This window comes from Tachypleus tridentatus, chromosome 4 (assembly GCF_004210375.1).
Source record: "Tachypleus tridentatus isolate NWPU-2018 chromosome 4, ASM421037v1, whole genome shotgun sequence".
NCBI classification, from domain to species: Eukaryota; Metazoa; Arthropoda; class Merostomata; order Xiphosura; family Limulidae; genus Tachypleus; species Tachypleus tridentatus.
This window is the reverse complement of record NC_134828.1, coordinates 113762543-113777082: the sequence shown is the minus strand read 5'-3', so window position 1 is coordinate 113777082 and position 14540 is coordinate 113762543. Positions and strand designations below refer to the sequence as shown.

Here is a 14540-nt window from a genome sequence, read left to right as displayed (position 1 = left end):
TGTCAACTTTGTTCTAAATCATATGTGCAAAGTTATTCAACTAAATACACTCAATTTGAACCAAACGTTTTGAACACGCCTACTCAAAAAGTCACGTAAGTTATTGGTCAAAGATTTTAATACAGTGTTACCCAAGAGTAAAAGTGTAACCTTTTTTCACATTTTGTCATTTGGATTAAAGACAGCTTACTTAGAACAGCAGCAGAATTATAGGGTTAATTCACGTAGATATATAACTATTGGTGGGGCTAAACAAACTACATAAGCAGTTTTTGGCTCAAATTTTCAAAAGAATCATAAGGGGAGACGGTTATTATTGATTAATCATTGCCAAGTTTTTAAGAACAACTTGCTGAACATTATGAAATTATATTAACTAAAGAACTTTTAGCGTAACGTGATATTAGTTTAACAATTAGCCTAAATAATGATGTTGATACGCCTGCATGAGGTTGATAACATGAAACTGTTAAGTTAGATTCCATGGCGTTACTATAACGGAATTTATTAACACTGTTTTAGAAAGGAAAACTAAAATCCTTTACTTTAAATAATCTGGTTGTTTCTGTGAAGTATTTCTGTGTTTTGAATAAAGCTAGTGTTGGTTACTATCGAATGTTATTTTCATTTACTGTAGTTTATTGATGTGTTTTGACAGAGCGTAATAATATGTAATCGAAAAATAATGTCAGTGTAAAAGTTGCGGCTAAAAAAAAACTGAGCGTGCGACTCAGAGAAATGAAATCAAAATTATCAGTCAAACTAGTAGCTGCACTAAGGCATTGATAATAATTGTGCAGCAAATACTCATTTCTTTGTTAATTTGTCTTTTGTTCAACATGGAGCATGATGAATGGTTTGGTTTGGTTTGAATTTCGCGCAAAGCTACACGAGAGCTATCTGCGCTAGCCATCCCTAATTTTGCAGCGTAAGACTAGTGATCACCACCCACCGCCAAATCTTGGGCTACTCTTTTACCAACGAATATTGAGATTGACTGTTACATTATAACGTCTCCATGGCTGAAAGGGCGAACATGTTTGGTGCCACCGGGACTTGAACCTGCAACCCTCAGATTGCGAGTCGAGCACTATTCTTTGCACCTAAACGTGCGAATATCGTTATATAAAAATATTCCAGAATTAATACCAGACACTACTATAGATTAAAATGCAAGTTTTCTCAGTTTCTGACTCATTATTTATAATGTTATCAGTACGCATGCTCAGAAGAGTGACACTGAATGTAAGTGTGACGTCACTATATTTCGACTTATTAGTATAAATCAGTAATAATTATATTATATTGAGTCATTTTTATGTTTGTTTTCTTTAATTCTGCGAAAAGCTACTCGGAACTAGCCGTCCCTAATTTAGACTACGGAGAAAACAGCTAACAAACTCTTGGGCTGCTCTTTTTAGAAGCGGATTGATCGTCACATTATAACACCCCCCACGACTAAAAGCGCGATCGTTACGGGGATTCAAACCCAGTACTTATAACTTGCCGGTCCAATACTTTGACTACTAGGCCATGTTAAGCCTAGAATTATTACGAATTTTTTAATACATGTATCTCAGAACGGCTAATGTGAGTATTAATACTTTTACTAATAAAGCCGAGAATAACGTTTTAACCTTCTCAGGTCATCTTCAGGTTAACAAAAGAAGAGTTATTAATACACATAATTATTCGGCGCGTTTTTAAAAACATGAAACTAAAATTAAGAAATAATTAGTGTACTTATAGATGTGTTCATAACTTTCTTTTATCATAAATGTAGAAAGAAATTTGTACGAAATAGAGAAGGACTTGCAGACGTTACTGCGCCCTCTGTAGTTTTAACAGAAATGGAGGAGTCACCTTCAATGTCGCAGTCACGGCGTCCATCAAGGTGTAGCAACTGTCACGTGGGCACGTCTGGATCACCGAGAGTGAGCTGCTACTCTACGTTAGTGGCCCCAACTTCAGCTGGTAAGCTTAATCTCTACACAATTTTGCTCTGTTTTGGAAAATCAGGAATTGGACAATTTGTTTGATTTAAAAATCTCTTGAGCAACAAAAAGTGCTGTTAGTTTATTTTATTGTTGTTAGAAAACACAATTTATATTGGTAAACTGCCCGTTTATATGAAAAGTGCGGAAATTAACAAATGTATCCAACAAATCAACAATATTTTATAAAAATAAAAACAACAACATATTCTGCGTCACTGTTAATAACAACCAAACAATATGTTATTAACACTACTGTTCTGAGGGTTTAACAGGATCACAGAACGGTAAAGTAGTGAGAAGCTAGTTCCCTGTCTTTTCACAGAACAATTAAAGCCCTATTTAAGGAAGGTCTTTCTTCTGTTGAACGGTGCAAACTCGATAAATGCGTTTATAATTCTGAGTACATAACAGTAACAAGCAAATGAAAGCGTTCAAAAGGTGTTATATATTGTTATTATTATACATTGTTACCAATCGCCTGTTGAAAACAAAAACTTCGTGTTCAAAGGATTTGTTTGTTTGTTTTGAATTTCGCGCAAAGCTACTCGAGGGCTATTTGGGCTAGCCATCCCTAATTTAGCAATGTAAAACTAGAGGGAAGGCAGCTAGTCATCACCACTCACCGCCAACTCTTGGGCTACTCTTTTACCAACGAATAGTGGGATTGATCGTCACATTACAACGCCTCCATGACTGAGGGTGAGTATGTTTGGTGCGACGGGGATTCGAACCCGCGACACTCAGATTGCGAGTCGAACGCCTTAACCCACCTAGCCATGCCGAGTCTGTGTTCAAAGGAACACAGTTCCGTCAAAGAGCATTTGTAATTAATTCTAAATATGTTTAGTACGAAATAAATACAAGGTTTGAATGTTAGTTTGACAGTGTTACTTGTTACTAACCAGCAATACAGTTTTCTTTAAATTTATCGAAACAGGATCCCGTCGAACAAGTTTGGGTTCTTTGCGATCCCAGTCGGAGATCTTCCGAGATGATCCGCAAGACGAACAAGTAAGTACAAAATATCATTTCGTAAGTTAGGTCCCGGCATGACCAGGTGGTTAAGGCACTCGACTCGTAATATGAGGGTCGCGGGTTCTAATTCCCGTCACCCCAAAATGCTCGCCCTTTCAGTCGTGGGGCATTATAATGTGACTGTCAATCCCACTATTCATTGGTAAAATAGTAGCCCAAGAGTTGGCGGTGGATAGTGATGACTAGCTGCTTTCCCTCTAGCCTTACACTGCTAAAACAGGGACGGCTAGCGCAGATAGCCCTCGAGTAGCTTTGCGCGAAATTCAGAACAAAGAAACAAACAAACAAATCTGTTTTGGTAAGAACAATTCTTAAACCATAAGTTATATCTAGTTATGTGGGATTAATACTGAACAATTTCTAAAACGTTGAACAATTACAGTTACTCAAAGCATGTGAATACGTTATGTAAATAATTGATTCTAGTTAATTAAGCACAAAGATACACACGGGATATCTGTGCTTTTCTAACCACGGGTATCAAAACTAGATTTTTAGTACTTTAAGTCCACAGACATATTTCTGTTCTACTTGAAAGGGGGGACGCTATGTAAAAAAACGTAGCAAAATAACTTTCCACGAACGGTTTTAAAGAAAGTTGATATTGTGTTTCAATAAATAAAAAAACCCGAAAATCAGTCAAAACGTTTTGGTCATTTTTATCACTACTTCTTTAACCTATGCGTTTTTCTAACATGATGAATATATTCTGTTTAATTTTGTTCTCTCAGAAACTTAGTATAATGTAACATTTCTTCTTTCAGCGTAAAACTACACAATAAGCTATCTCTGTCCACGAAATGGACTCGAGCCCCGAACTTTACCATTGTAATAATTTAAACTTGCCACTGACTCAGCGGGGATACTTAGTGCACTACAAAAGTCATATTTCCAACATAGTTCTGGTCCGTTTTCGGTTTTACAGCGAGTTCAAGTAACTAGAATTAATTCTTAAAAACATATTTTAACGACGAGGTCCCGCTGAAATCCAGGATTCGATTCCTGGTGATGGACAGATATATACTTTGAGTTTGTACGACTTGAAAGAAAGTGGTAACAGCCAAAGTAATGGCGATACGTGTGCTTTCTGTTACCCACTTTTAACGCCCGGCTTTTAATGTTTTTCCAAATTTCTTTAACAGTCGATGAGCACTAGAAATAATCACATACTTTTACACGAAATGTCTTTGAGAACTATTACTTCCTTAAAGTAACAACAAAATTCAATACGTCAATCTCCCAAAGTGTCAAGAACTATTACTTCCTTAAAGTAACAACAAAATAATCAATACAAGAACTATTACTTCCTTAAAGTAACAACAAAATCAATACGTCAAAGTGTCAAGAACTATTACTTCCTTAAAGTAACAACAAAATATCAATACGTCAATCTCCCAAAGTGTCAAGAACTATTACTTCCTTAAAGTAACAACAAAATTCAATACGTCAATCTCCCAAAGTGTCAAGAACTATTACTTCCTTAAAGTAACAACAAAATTCAATACGTCAATCTCCCAAAGTGTCAAGAACTATTACTTCCTTAAAGTAACAACAAAATATCAATACTTCCTTAAAGTCAACAAAATTCCCCTTAAAAGTGTCAAGAACTATTACTTCCTTAAAGTAACAACAAAATTCAATACGTCAATCTCCCAAAGTGTCAAGAACTATTACTTCCTTAAAGTAACAACAAAATTCAATACGTCAATCTCCCAAGAAGAACTATTACTTCCTTAAAGTAACAACAAAATTCAATACGTCAATCTCCCAAAGTGTCAAGAACTATTACTTCCTTAAAGTAACAACAAAATTCAATACGTCAATCTCCCAAAGTGTCAAGAACTATTACTTCCTTAAAGTAACAACAAAATTCAATACGTCAATCTCCCAAAGTGTCAAGAACTATTACTTCCTTAAAGTAACAACAAAATTCAATACGTCAATCTCCCAAAGTGTCAAGAACTATTACTTCCTTAAAGTAACAACAAAATTCAATACGTCAATCTCCCAAAGTGTCAAGAACTATTACTTCCTTAAAGTAACAACAAAATTCAATACGTCAATCTCCCAAAGTGTCAAGAACTATTACTTCCTTAAAGTAACAACAAAATTCAATACGTCAATCTCCCAAAGTGTCAAGAACTATTACTTCCTTAAAGTAACAACAAAATTCAATACGTCAATCTCCCAAAGTGTCAAGAACTATTACTTCCTTAAAGTAACAACAAAATTCAATACGTCAATCTCCTTAAAGTAACAAAGTGTCAAGAACTATTACTTCCTTAAAGTAACAACAAAATTCAATACGTCAATCTCCCAAAGTGTCAAGAACTATTACTTCCTTAAAGTAACAACAAAATTCAATACGTCAATCTCCCAAAGTGTCAAGAACTATTACTTCCTTAAAGTAACAACAAAATTCAATACGTCAATCTCCCAAAGTGTCAAGAACTATTACTTCCTTAAAGTAACAACAAAATTCAATACGTCAATCTCCCAAAGTGTCAAGAACTATTACTTCCTTAAAGTAACAACAAAATTCAATACGTCAATCTCCCAAAGTGTCAAGAACTATTACTTCCTTAAAGTAACAACAAAATTCAATACGTCAATCTCCCAAAGTGTCAAGAACTATTACTTCCTTAAAGTAACAACAAAATTCAATACGTCAATCTCCCAAAGTGTCAAGAACTATTACTTCCTTAAAGTAACAACAAAATTCAATACGTCAATCTCCCAAAGTGTCAAGAACTATTACTTCCTTAAAGTAACAACAAAATTCAATACGTCAATCTCCCAAAGTGTCAAGAACTATTACTTCCTTAAAGTAACAACAAAATTCAATACGTCAATCTCCCAAAGTGTCAAGAACTATTACTTCCTTAAAGTAACAACAAAATTCAATACGTCAATCTCCCAAAGTGTCAAGAACTATTACTTCCTTAAAGTAACAACAAAATTCAATACGTCAATCTCCCAAAAGTGTCAAGAACTATTCAATCTTGTCAAGAACTTAAAGTAACAACAAAATTCAATACGTCAATCTCCCAAAGTGTCAAGAACTATTACTTCCTTAAAGTAACAACAAAATTCAATACGTCAATCTCCCAAAGTGTCAAGAACTATTACTTCCTTAAAGTAACAACAAAATTCAATACGTCAATCTCCCAAAGTGTCAAGAACTATTACTTCCTTAAAGTAACAACAAAATTCAATACGTCAATCTCCCAAAGTGTCAAGAACTATTACTTCCTTAAAGTAACAACAAAATTCAATACGTCAATCTCCCAAAGTGTCAAGAACTATTACTTCCTTAAAGTAACAACAAAATTCAATACGTCAATCTCCCAAAGTGTCAAGAACTATTACTTCCTTAAAGTAACAACAAAATTCAATACGTCAATCTCCCAAAGTGTCAAGAACTATTACTTCCTTAAAGTAACAACAAAATTCAATACGTCAATCTCCCAAAGTGTCAAGAACTATTACTTCCTTAAAGTAACAACAAAATTCAATACGTCAATCTCCCAAAGTGTCAAGAACTATTACTTCCTTAAAGTAACAACAAAATTCAATACGTCAATCTCCCAAAGTGTCAAGAACTATTACTTCCTTAAAGTAACAACAAAATTCAATACGTCAATCTCCCAAAGTGTCAAGAACTATTACTTCCTTAAAGTAACAACAAAATTCAATACGTCAATCTCCCCAAAGTGTCAAGAACTATTACTTCAACAAAATTCAATACGTCAATTAAAGTAACAAACAAAATTCAATACGTCAATCTCCCAAGTGTCAAGAACTATTGCTTCCTTAAAGTAACAACAAAATTCAATACGTCAATCCCCCAAAGTGTCAAGAACTATTACTTCCTTAAAGTAACAACAAAATTCAATACGTCAATCTCCCTAAGTGTCAAGAACTATTACTTCCTTAAAGTAACAACAAAATTCAATACGTCAATCTCCCAAAGTGTCAAGAACTATTACTTCCTTAAAGTAACAACAAAATTCAATACGTCAATCTCCCAAAGTGTCAAGAACTATTACTTCCTTAAAGTAACAACAAAATTCAATACGTCAATCTCCCTAAAAAGTGTCAATCTCCCAAAGTGAACTATTACTTCCTTAAAGTAACAACAAAATTCAATACGTCAATCTCCCAAAGTGTCAAGAACTATTACTTCCTTAAAGTAACAACAAAATTCAATACGTCAATCTCCCAAAGTGTCAAGAACTATTACTTCCTTAAAGTAACAACAAAATTCAATACGTCAATCTCCCAAAGTGTCAAGAACTATTACTTCCTTAAAGTAACAACAAAATTCAATACGTCAATCTCCCAAAGTGTCAAGAACTATTACTTCCTTAAAGTAACAACAAAATTCAATACGTCAATCTCCCAAAGTGTCAAGAACTATTACTTCCTTAAAGTAACAACAAAATTCAATACGTCAATCTCCCAAAGTGTCAAGAACTATTACTTCCTTAAAGTAACAACAAAATTCAATACGTCAATCTCCCAAAGTGTCAAGAACTATTACTTCCTTAAAGTAACAAAAAAGTAACAACAAAATTCAATACGTCAATCTCCCAAAGTGTCAAGAACTATTACTTCCTTAAAGTAACAACAAAATTCAATACGTCAATCTCCCAAAGTGTCAAGAACTATTACTTCCTTAAAGTAACAACAAAATTCAATCAATCTCCCAAAGTCAATCTATTACTTCCAAAGTAACAACAAAATCAATACGAACTAAAGTGTCAAGAACTTCCTTAAAGTAACAACAAAATTCAATACGTCAATCTCCCAAAGTGTCAAGAACTATTACTTCCTTAAAGTAACAACAAAATTCAATACGTCAATCTCCCAAAGTGTCAAGAACTATTACTTCCTTAAAGTAACAACAAAATTCAATACGTCAATCTCCCAAAGTGTCAAGAACTATTACTTCCTTAAAGTAACAACAAAATTCAATACGTCAATCTCCCAAAGTGTCAAGAACTATTACTTCCTTAAAGTAACAACAAAATTCAATACGTCAATCTCCCAAAGTGTCAAGAACTATTACTTCCTTAAAGTAACAACAAAATTCAATACGTCAATCTCCCAAAGTGTCAAGAACTATTACTTCCTTAAAGTAACAACAAAATTCAATACGTCAATCTCCCAAAGTGTCAAGAACTATTACTTCCTTAAAGTAACAACAAAATTCAATACGTCAATCTCCCAAAGTGTCAAGAACTATTACTTCCTTAAAGTAACAACAAAATTCAATACGTCAATCTCCCAAAGTGTCAAGAACTATTACTTCCTTAAAGTAACAACAAAATTCAATACGTCAATCTCCCAAAGTGTCAAGAACTATTACTTCCTTAAAGTAACAACAAAATTCAATACGTCAATCTCCCAAAGTGTCAAGAACTATTACTTCCTTAAAGTAACAACAAAATTCAATACGTCAATCTCCCAAAGTGTCAAGAACTATTACTTCCAACAAAATTCAATACGTAATCAACAAAACTATTACTTCCAATAACAACAAAATTCAATCTCCCAAAGTGTCAAGAACTATTACTTCCTTAAAGTAACAACAAAATTCAATACGTCAATCTCCCAAAGTGTCAAGAACTATTACTTCCTTAAAGTAACAACAAAATTCAATACGTCAATCTCCCAAAGTGTCAAGAACTATTACTTCCTTTCAAAGTAACAACAAAACTATTCTTCCTTAAAGTACGTCAATCTCCCAAAGTGTCAAGAACTATTACTTCCTTAAAGTAACAACAAAATTCAATACGTCAATCTCCCAAAGTGTCAAGAACTATTACTTCCTTAAAGTAACAACAAAATTCAATACGTCAATCTCCCAAAGTGTCAAGAACTATTACTTCCTTAAAGTAACAACAAAATTCAATACGTCAATCTCCCAAAGTGTCAAGAACTATTACTTCCTTAAAGTAACAACAAAATTCAATACGTCAATCTCCCAAAGTGTCAAGAACTATTACTTCCTTAAAGTAACAACAAAATTCAATACGTCAATCTCCCAAAGTGTCAAGAACTATTACTTCCCTAAAGTAACAAAAAATCCTTAAAGTAACAACAAAATTCAATACGTCAATCTCCCAAAGTGTCAAGAACTATTACTTCCTTAAAGTAACAACAAAATTCAATACGTCAATCTCCCAAAGTGTCAAGAACTATTACTTCCTTAAAGTAACAACAAAATTCAATACGTCAATCTCCCAAAGTGTCAAGAACTATTACTTCCTTAAAGTAACAACAAAATTCAATACGTCAATCTCCCAAAGTGTCAAGAACTATTACTTCCTTAAAGTAACAACAAAATTCAATACGTCAATCTCCCAAAGTGTCAAGAACTATTACTTCCTTAAAGTAACAACAAAATTCAATACGTCAATCTCCCAAAGTGTCAAGAACTATTACTTCCTTAAAGTAACAACAAAATTCAATACGTCAATCTCCCAAAGTGTCAAGAACTATTACTTCCTTAAAGTAACAACAAAATTCAATACGTCAATCTCCCAAAGTGTCAAGAACTATTACTTCCTTAAAGTAACAACAAAATTCAATACGTCAATCTCCCAAAGTGTCAAGAACTATTACTTCCTTAAAGTAACAACAAAATTCAATACGTCAATCTCCCAAAGTGTCAAGAACTATTACTTCCTTAAAGTAACAACAAAATTCAATACGTCAATCTCCCAAAGTGTCAAGAACTATTACTTCCTTAAAGTAACAACAAAATTCAATACGTCAATCTCCCAAAGTGTCAAGAACTATTACTTCCTTAAAGTAACAACAAAATTCAATACGTCAATCTCCCAAAGTGTCAAGAACTATTACTTCCTTAAAGTAACAACAAAATTCAATACGTCAATCTCCCAAAGTGTCAAGAACTATTACTTCCTTAAAGTAACAACAAAATTCAATACGTCAATCTCCCAAGTGTCCTTCCTTAAAGTAACAACAAATCAATACGAACTCCCAAAGTGTCAAGAACTATTCAATACGTCAATCTCCCAGCCTTAAAGTAACAACAAAATTCAATACGTCAATCTCCCAAAGTGTCAAGAACTATTACTTCCTTAAAGTAACAACAAAATTCAATACGTCAATCTCCCAAAGTGTCAAGAACTATTACTTCCTTAAAGTAACAACAAAATTCAATACGTCAATCTCCCAAAGTGTCAAGAACTATTACTTCCTTAAAGTAACAACAAAATTCAATACGTCAATCTCCCAAAGTGTCAAGAACTATTACTTCCTTAAAGTAACAACAAAATTCAATACGTCAATCTCCCAAAGTGTCAAGAACTATTACTTCCTTAAAGTAACAACAAAATTCAATACGTCAATCTCCCAAAGTGTCAAGAACTATTACTTCCTTAAAGTAACAACAAAATTCAATACGTCAATCTCCCAAAGTGTCAAGAACTATTACTTCCTTAAAGTAACAACAAAATTCAATACGTCAATCTCCCAAAGTGTCAAGAACTATTACTTCCTTAAAGTAACAACAAAATTCAATACGTCAATCTCCCAAAGTGTCAAGAACTATTACTTCCTTAAAGTAACAACAAAATTCAATACGTCAATCTCCCAAAGTGTCAAGAACTATTACTTCCTTAAAGTAACAACAAAATTCAATACGTCAATCTCCCAAAGTGTCAAGAACTATTACTTCCTTAAAGTAACAACAAAATTCAATACGTCAATCTCCCAAAGTGTCAAGAACTATTACTTCCTTAAAGTAACAACAAAATTCAATACGTCAATCTCCCAAAGTGTCAAGAACTATTACTTCCTTAAAGTAACAACAAAATTCAATACGTCAATCCCCCAAAGTGTCAAGAACTATTACTTCCTTAAAGTAACAACAAAATTCAATACGTCAATCTCCCAAAGTGTCAAGAACTATTACTTCCTTAAAGTAACAACAAAATTCAATACGTCAATCTCCCAAAGTGTCAAGAACTATTACTTCCTTAAAGTAACAACAAAATTCAATACGTCAATCTCCCAAAGTGTCAAGAACTATTACTTCCTTAAAGTAACAACAAAATTCAATACGTCAATCTCCCAAAGTGTCAAGAACTATTACTTCCTTAAAGTAACAACAAAATTCAATACGTCAATCTCCCAAAGTGTCAAGAACTATTACTTCCTTAAAGTAACAACAAAATTCAATACGTCAATCTCCCAAAGTGTCAAGAACTATTACTTCCTTAAAGTAACAACAAAATTCAATACGTCAATCTCCCAAAGTGTCAAGAACTATTACTTCCTTAAAGTAACAACAAAAATTCAATACGTCAATCTCCGTCAATCTCCCAAAGTGTCAAGAACTATTACTTCCTTAAAGTAACAACAAAATTCAATACGTCAATCTCCCAAAGTGTCAAGAACTATTACTTCCTTAAAGTAACAACAAAATTCAATACGTCAATCTCCCAAAACTGTCAAGAACTATGTACTTCCTTAAAGTAACAACAAAATTCAATACGTCAATCTCCCAAAGTGTCAAGAACTATTACTTCCTTAAAGTAACAACAAAATTCAATACGTCAATCTCCCAAAGTGTCAAGAACTATTACTTCCTTAAAGTAACAACAAAATTCAATACGTCAATCTCCCAAAGTGTCAAGAACTATTACTTCCTTAAAGTAACAACAAAATTCAATACGTCAATCTCCCAAAGTGTCAAGAACTATTACTTCCTTAAAGTAACAACAAAATTCAATACGTCAATCTCCCAAAGTGTCAAGAACTATTACTTCCTTAAAGTAACAACAAAATTCAATACGTCAATCTCCCAAAGTGTCAAGAACTAACAACAAAATTCAATACGTCAATCTCCCAAAGTGTCAAACTATTACTTCCTTAACAACAAAATTCAATACGTCAATCTCCCAAAGTGTCAAGAACTATTACTTCCTTAAAGTAACAACAAAATTCAATACGTCAATCTCCCAAAGTGTCAAGAACTATTACTTCCTTAAAGTAACAACAAAATTCAATACGTCAATCTCCCAAAGTGTCAAGAACTATTACTTCCTTAAAGTAACAACAAAATTCAATACGTCAATCTCCCAAAGTGTCAAGAACTATTACTTCCTTAAAGTAACAACAAAATTCAATACGTCAATCTCCCAAAGTGTCAAGAACTATTACTTCCTTAAAGTAACAACAAAATTCAATACGTCAATCTCCCAAAGTGTCAAGAACTATTACTTCCTTAAAGTAACAACAAAATTCAATACGTCAATCTCCCAAAGTGTCAAGAACTATTACTTCCTCAATAAAGTAACAACAAAATTCAATACGTCAATCTCCCAAAGTGTCAAGAACTATTACTTCCTTAAAGTAACAACAAAATTCAATACGTCAATCTCCCAAAGTGTCAAGAACTATTACTTCCTTAAAGTAACAACAAAATTCAATACGTCAATCTCCCAAAGTGTCAAGAACTATTACTTCCTTAAAGTAACAACAAAATTCAATACGTCAATCTCCCAAAGTGTCAAGAACTATTACTTCCTTAAAAACAACAAAATTCAATACGTCAATCTCCCAAAGTGTCAAGAACTATTACTTCCTTAAAGTAACAACAAAATTCAATACGTCAATCTCCCTAAGTGTCATTATCTTAAAGTGGCAGACAAATGTTGCTATTTATTATCTGTGTTGTGAGATTTCAAAGTGTAAAAACACTAAATGTTTGCTTGCCAAGCCATGCCGGGCCTTTTTGAAATGTTTCTATAAACTTTAACACATATGTTTGGATTAGTAAAAGTGCTAAGTGTTATTGAAAAATAAAACAACAATACTAGAGTTTTGTCAAAGGAATTTTATATAAACGTACATTACATTTATTTTCTAATATAAACCTGTATTTTGTTTGTTCCACACGTAAGTAAATACTCACGTGTTTATACAGTTATGCTATTTGAAATTACATGTATACCTTTCCCAGTATGGCCTGGCATGGCCGGGTGGTTAAGGCTTTCGACTCATGATCTGAGGGTCGCTGGTTCGAATCTCCGTCATACCAAACATGCCCTCTTCTCAGCCATGGGGCGTTATAATGTGACGGTCAATCCGACTATTCGTTGGTGAAAGAGTAGCCCAAGAATTGGCAGTAGGTGGTGATGACTAGTTGTCTTCCCTCTAGTCTAGATCTAGTCTGCTAAATTAGGGACGGCTAACACAGATAGCCTTTGAGTAGCTTTACTCGAAATTCAAAACAAACTAAACTTTTCTTAGGCCTGTGTTTGAAGCTTCAAATTACGACAAAAAGATAAAAGTTTCTAAATAGTAGGTTGGAAGCAATTTATCAAATTTCCAAAATTCCAGTTTAGTTTTATTTCTTAAATGTTTTAGATTAACGACATGAAGTAAGGTAGATATTCTCTTTACTTTTTAGGAGACTCCACTGACAGAGAAGTCATCAGAAGACGAATTACAAAATGTGAACTAATGGAATCAATTTCTCGTCTTACTCGTATAAGGACAAATGTTGTCACTGGTTCCCAGAACTCCAAAAGTCTTAACGTAAGAGTTGCGTCACAACTTGAGTTTTTAACACGCTTCAGATGTTACGTATTAAAATCGTGTGTGTTTATTGGTAATTAACATTAACTTCAGGGATATTTTAAACATAACGAATTATTAAACGTTTAAAATCATGCGTTTAAAATTATTGAAGTCAGTTCGAGCTACAACACGAGTTACATTTGATTCAGTTTGGATGCTGTTATAAAGTTTCTTCTTAAACTGGGAATGTTTTAAATTTTTTATTTAACAAAGATAGTTATTGCGAACGATTTGGTTCTATGTAGTTTCAAAATCTATATGTTTATTTAACGCAAATCTTAAGGATATGTATTCAAACTGGAGTATCAAATAAATGAAACTCTGAATAAAAAGCACATGTGTTTAATCGTGTTTTTCTCATATCAAAGCCACATAGGGCTGTCTGCTGTGTCCACCGAGGGGAATGGAACCCATACTTTTAGTGTTGTAAATCCGTAAACTTAACGCTGTCCCAGCGAGGGACAAAAATGATATTATAACGAGAACTGTGAGTGGCTAATTTTGGGGATTCAATGTACCCGGCCCGGTATGGCCAAGTGAGTTAAGACGTTTGACTCGTAATCTGAGGGTCGCAGATTCGAATCCCCATAGCACCAAACATGCTCGCCCTTTCAGCCGTGGGAGCGTTATAATGTTACGATCAATCTCACTATTCTTTGGTAAAATAGCACCCAAGAGTTGGCACTGGGTGGTGATGACTAGCTGCCTTCCCTCTAGTCTTACACTGCTAAATTAGGGACGGCTAGCGCAGATAGCCCTCGTGTAGCTTTGCGCGAAATTCAAAAATCAAAAACACACCAACTTACCCTTTTTCGTTCTTTAAAGCACCCAAACAAAATTCAACTCAGCACATCTTGGTGCTAATGTGTAATATCTCATGCTCGGAAT

At 33.7% G+C, this 14540-nt stretch overlaps 1 protein-coding gene across 1 annotated transcript in view; it reads left to right on the top strand.

Moving 5' to 3' along the window:
- LOC143248199 (uncharacterized) overlaps positions 1-13983 on the top strand; it is a 129169-nt gene extending 115186 nt beyond the window's left edge. The window contains exons 5-7 of the mRNA XM_076496631.1: positions 1784-1974; positions 2935-3008; positions 13483-13983. Of these exons, the coding sequence (XP_076352746.1) occupies positions 1784-1974; positions 2935-3008; positions 13483-13536 (319 nt within the window). The 3' untranslated portion in view covers positions 13537-13983. The remainder of the gene's footprint in view (positions 1-1783; positions 1975-2934; positions 3009-13482) is intronic.
- The last annotated feature ends 557 nt before the right edge of the window (positions 13984-14540 follow it).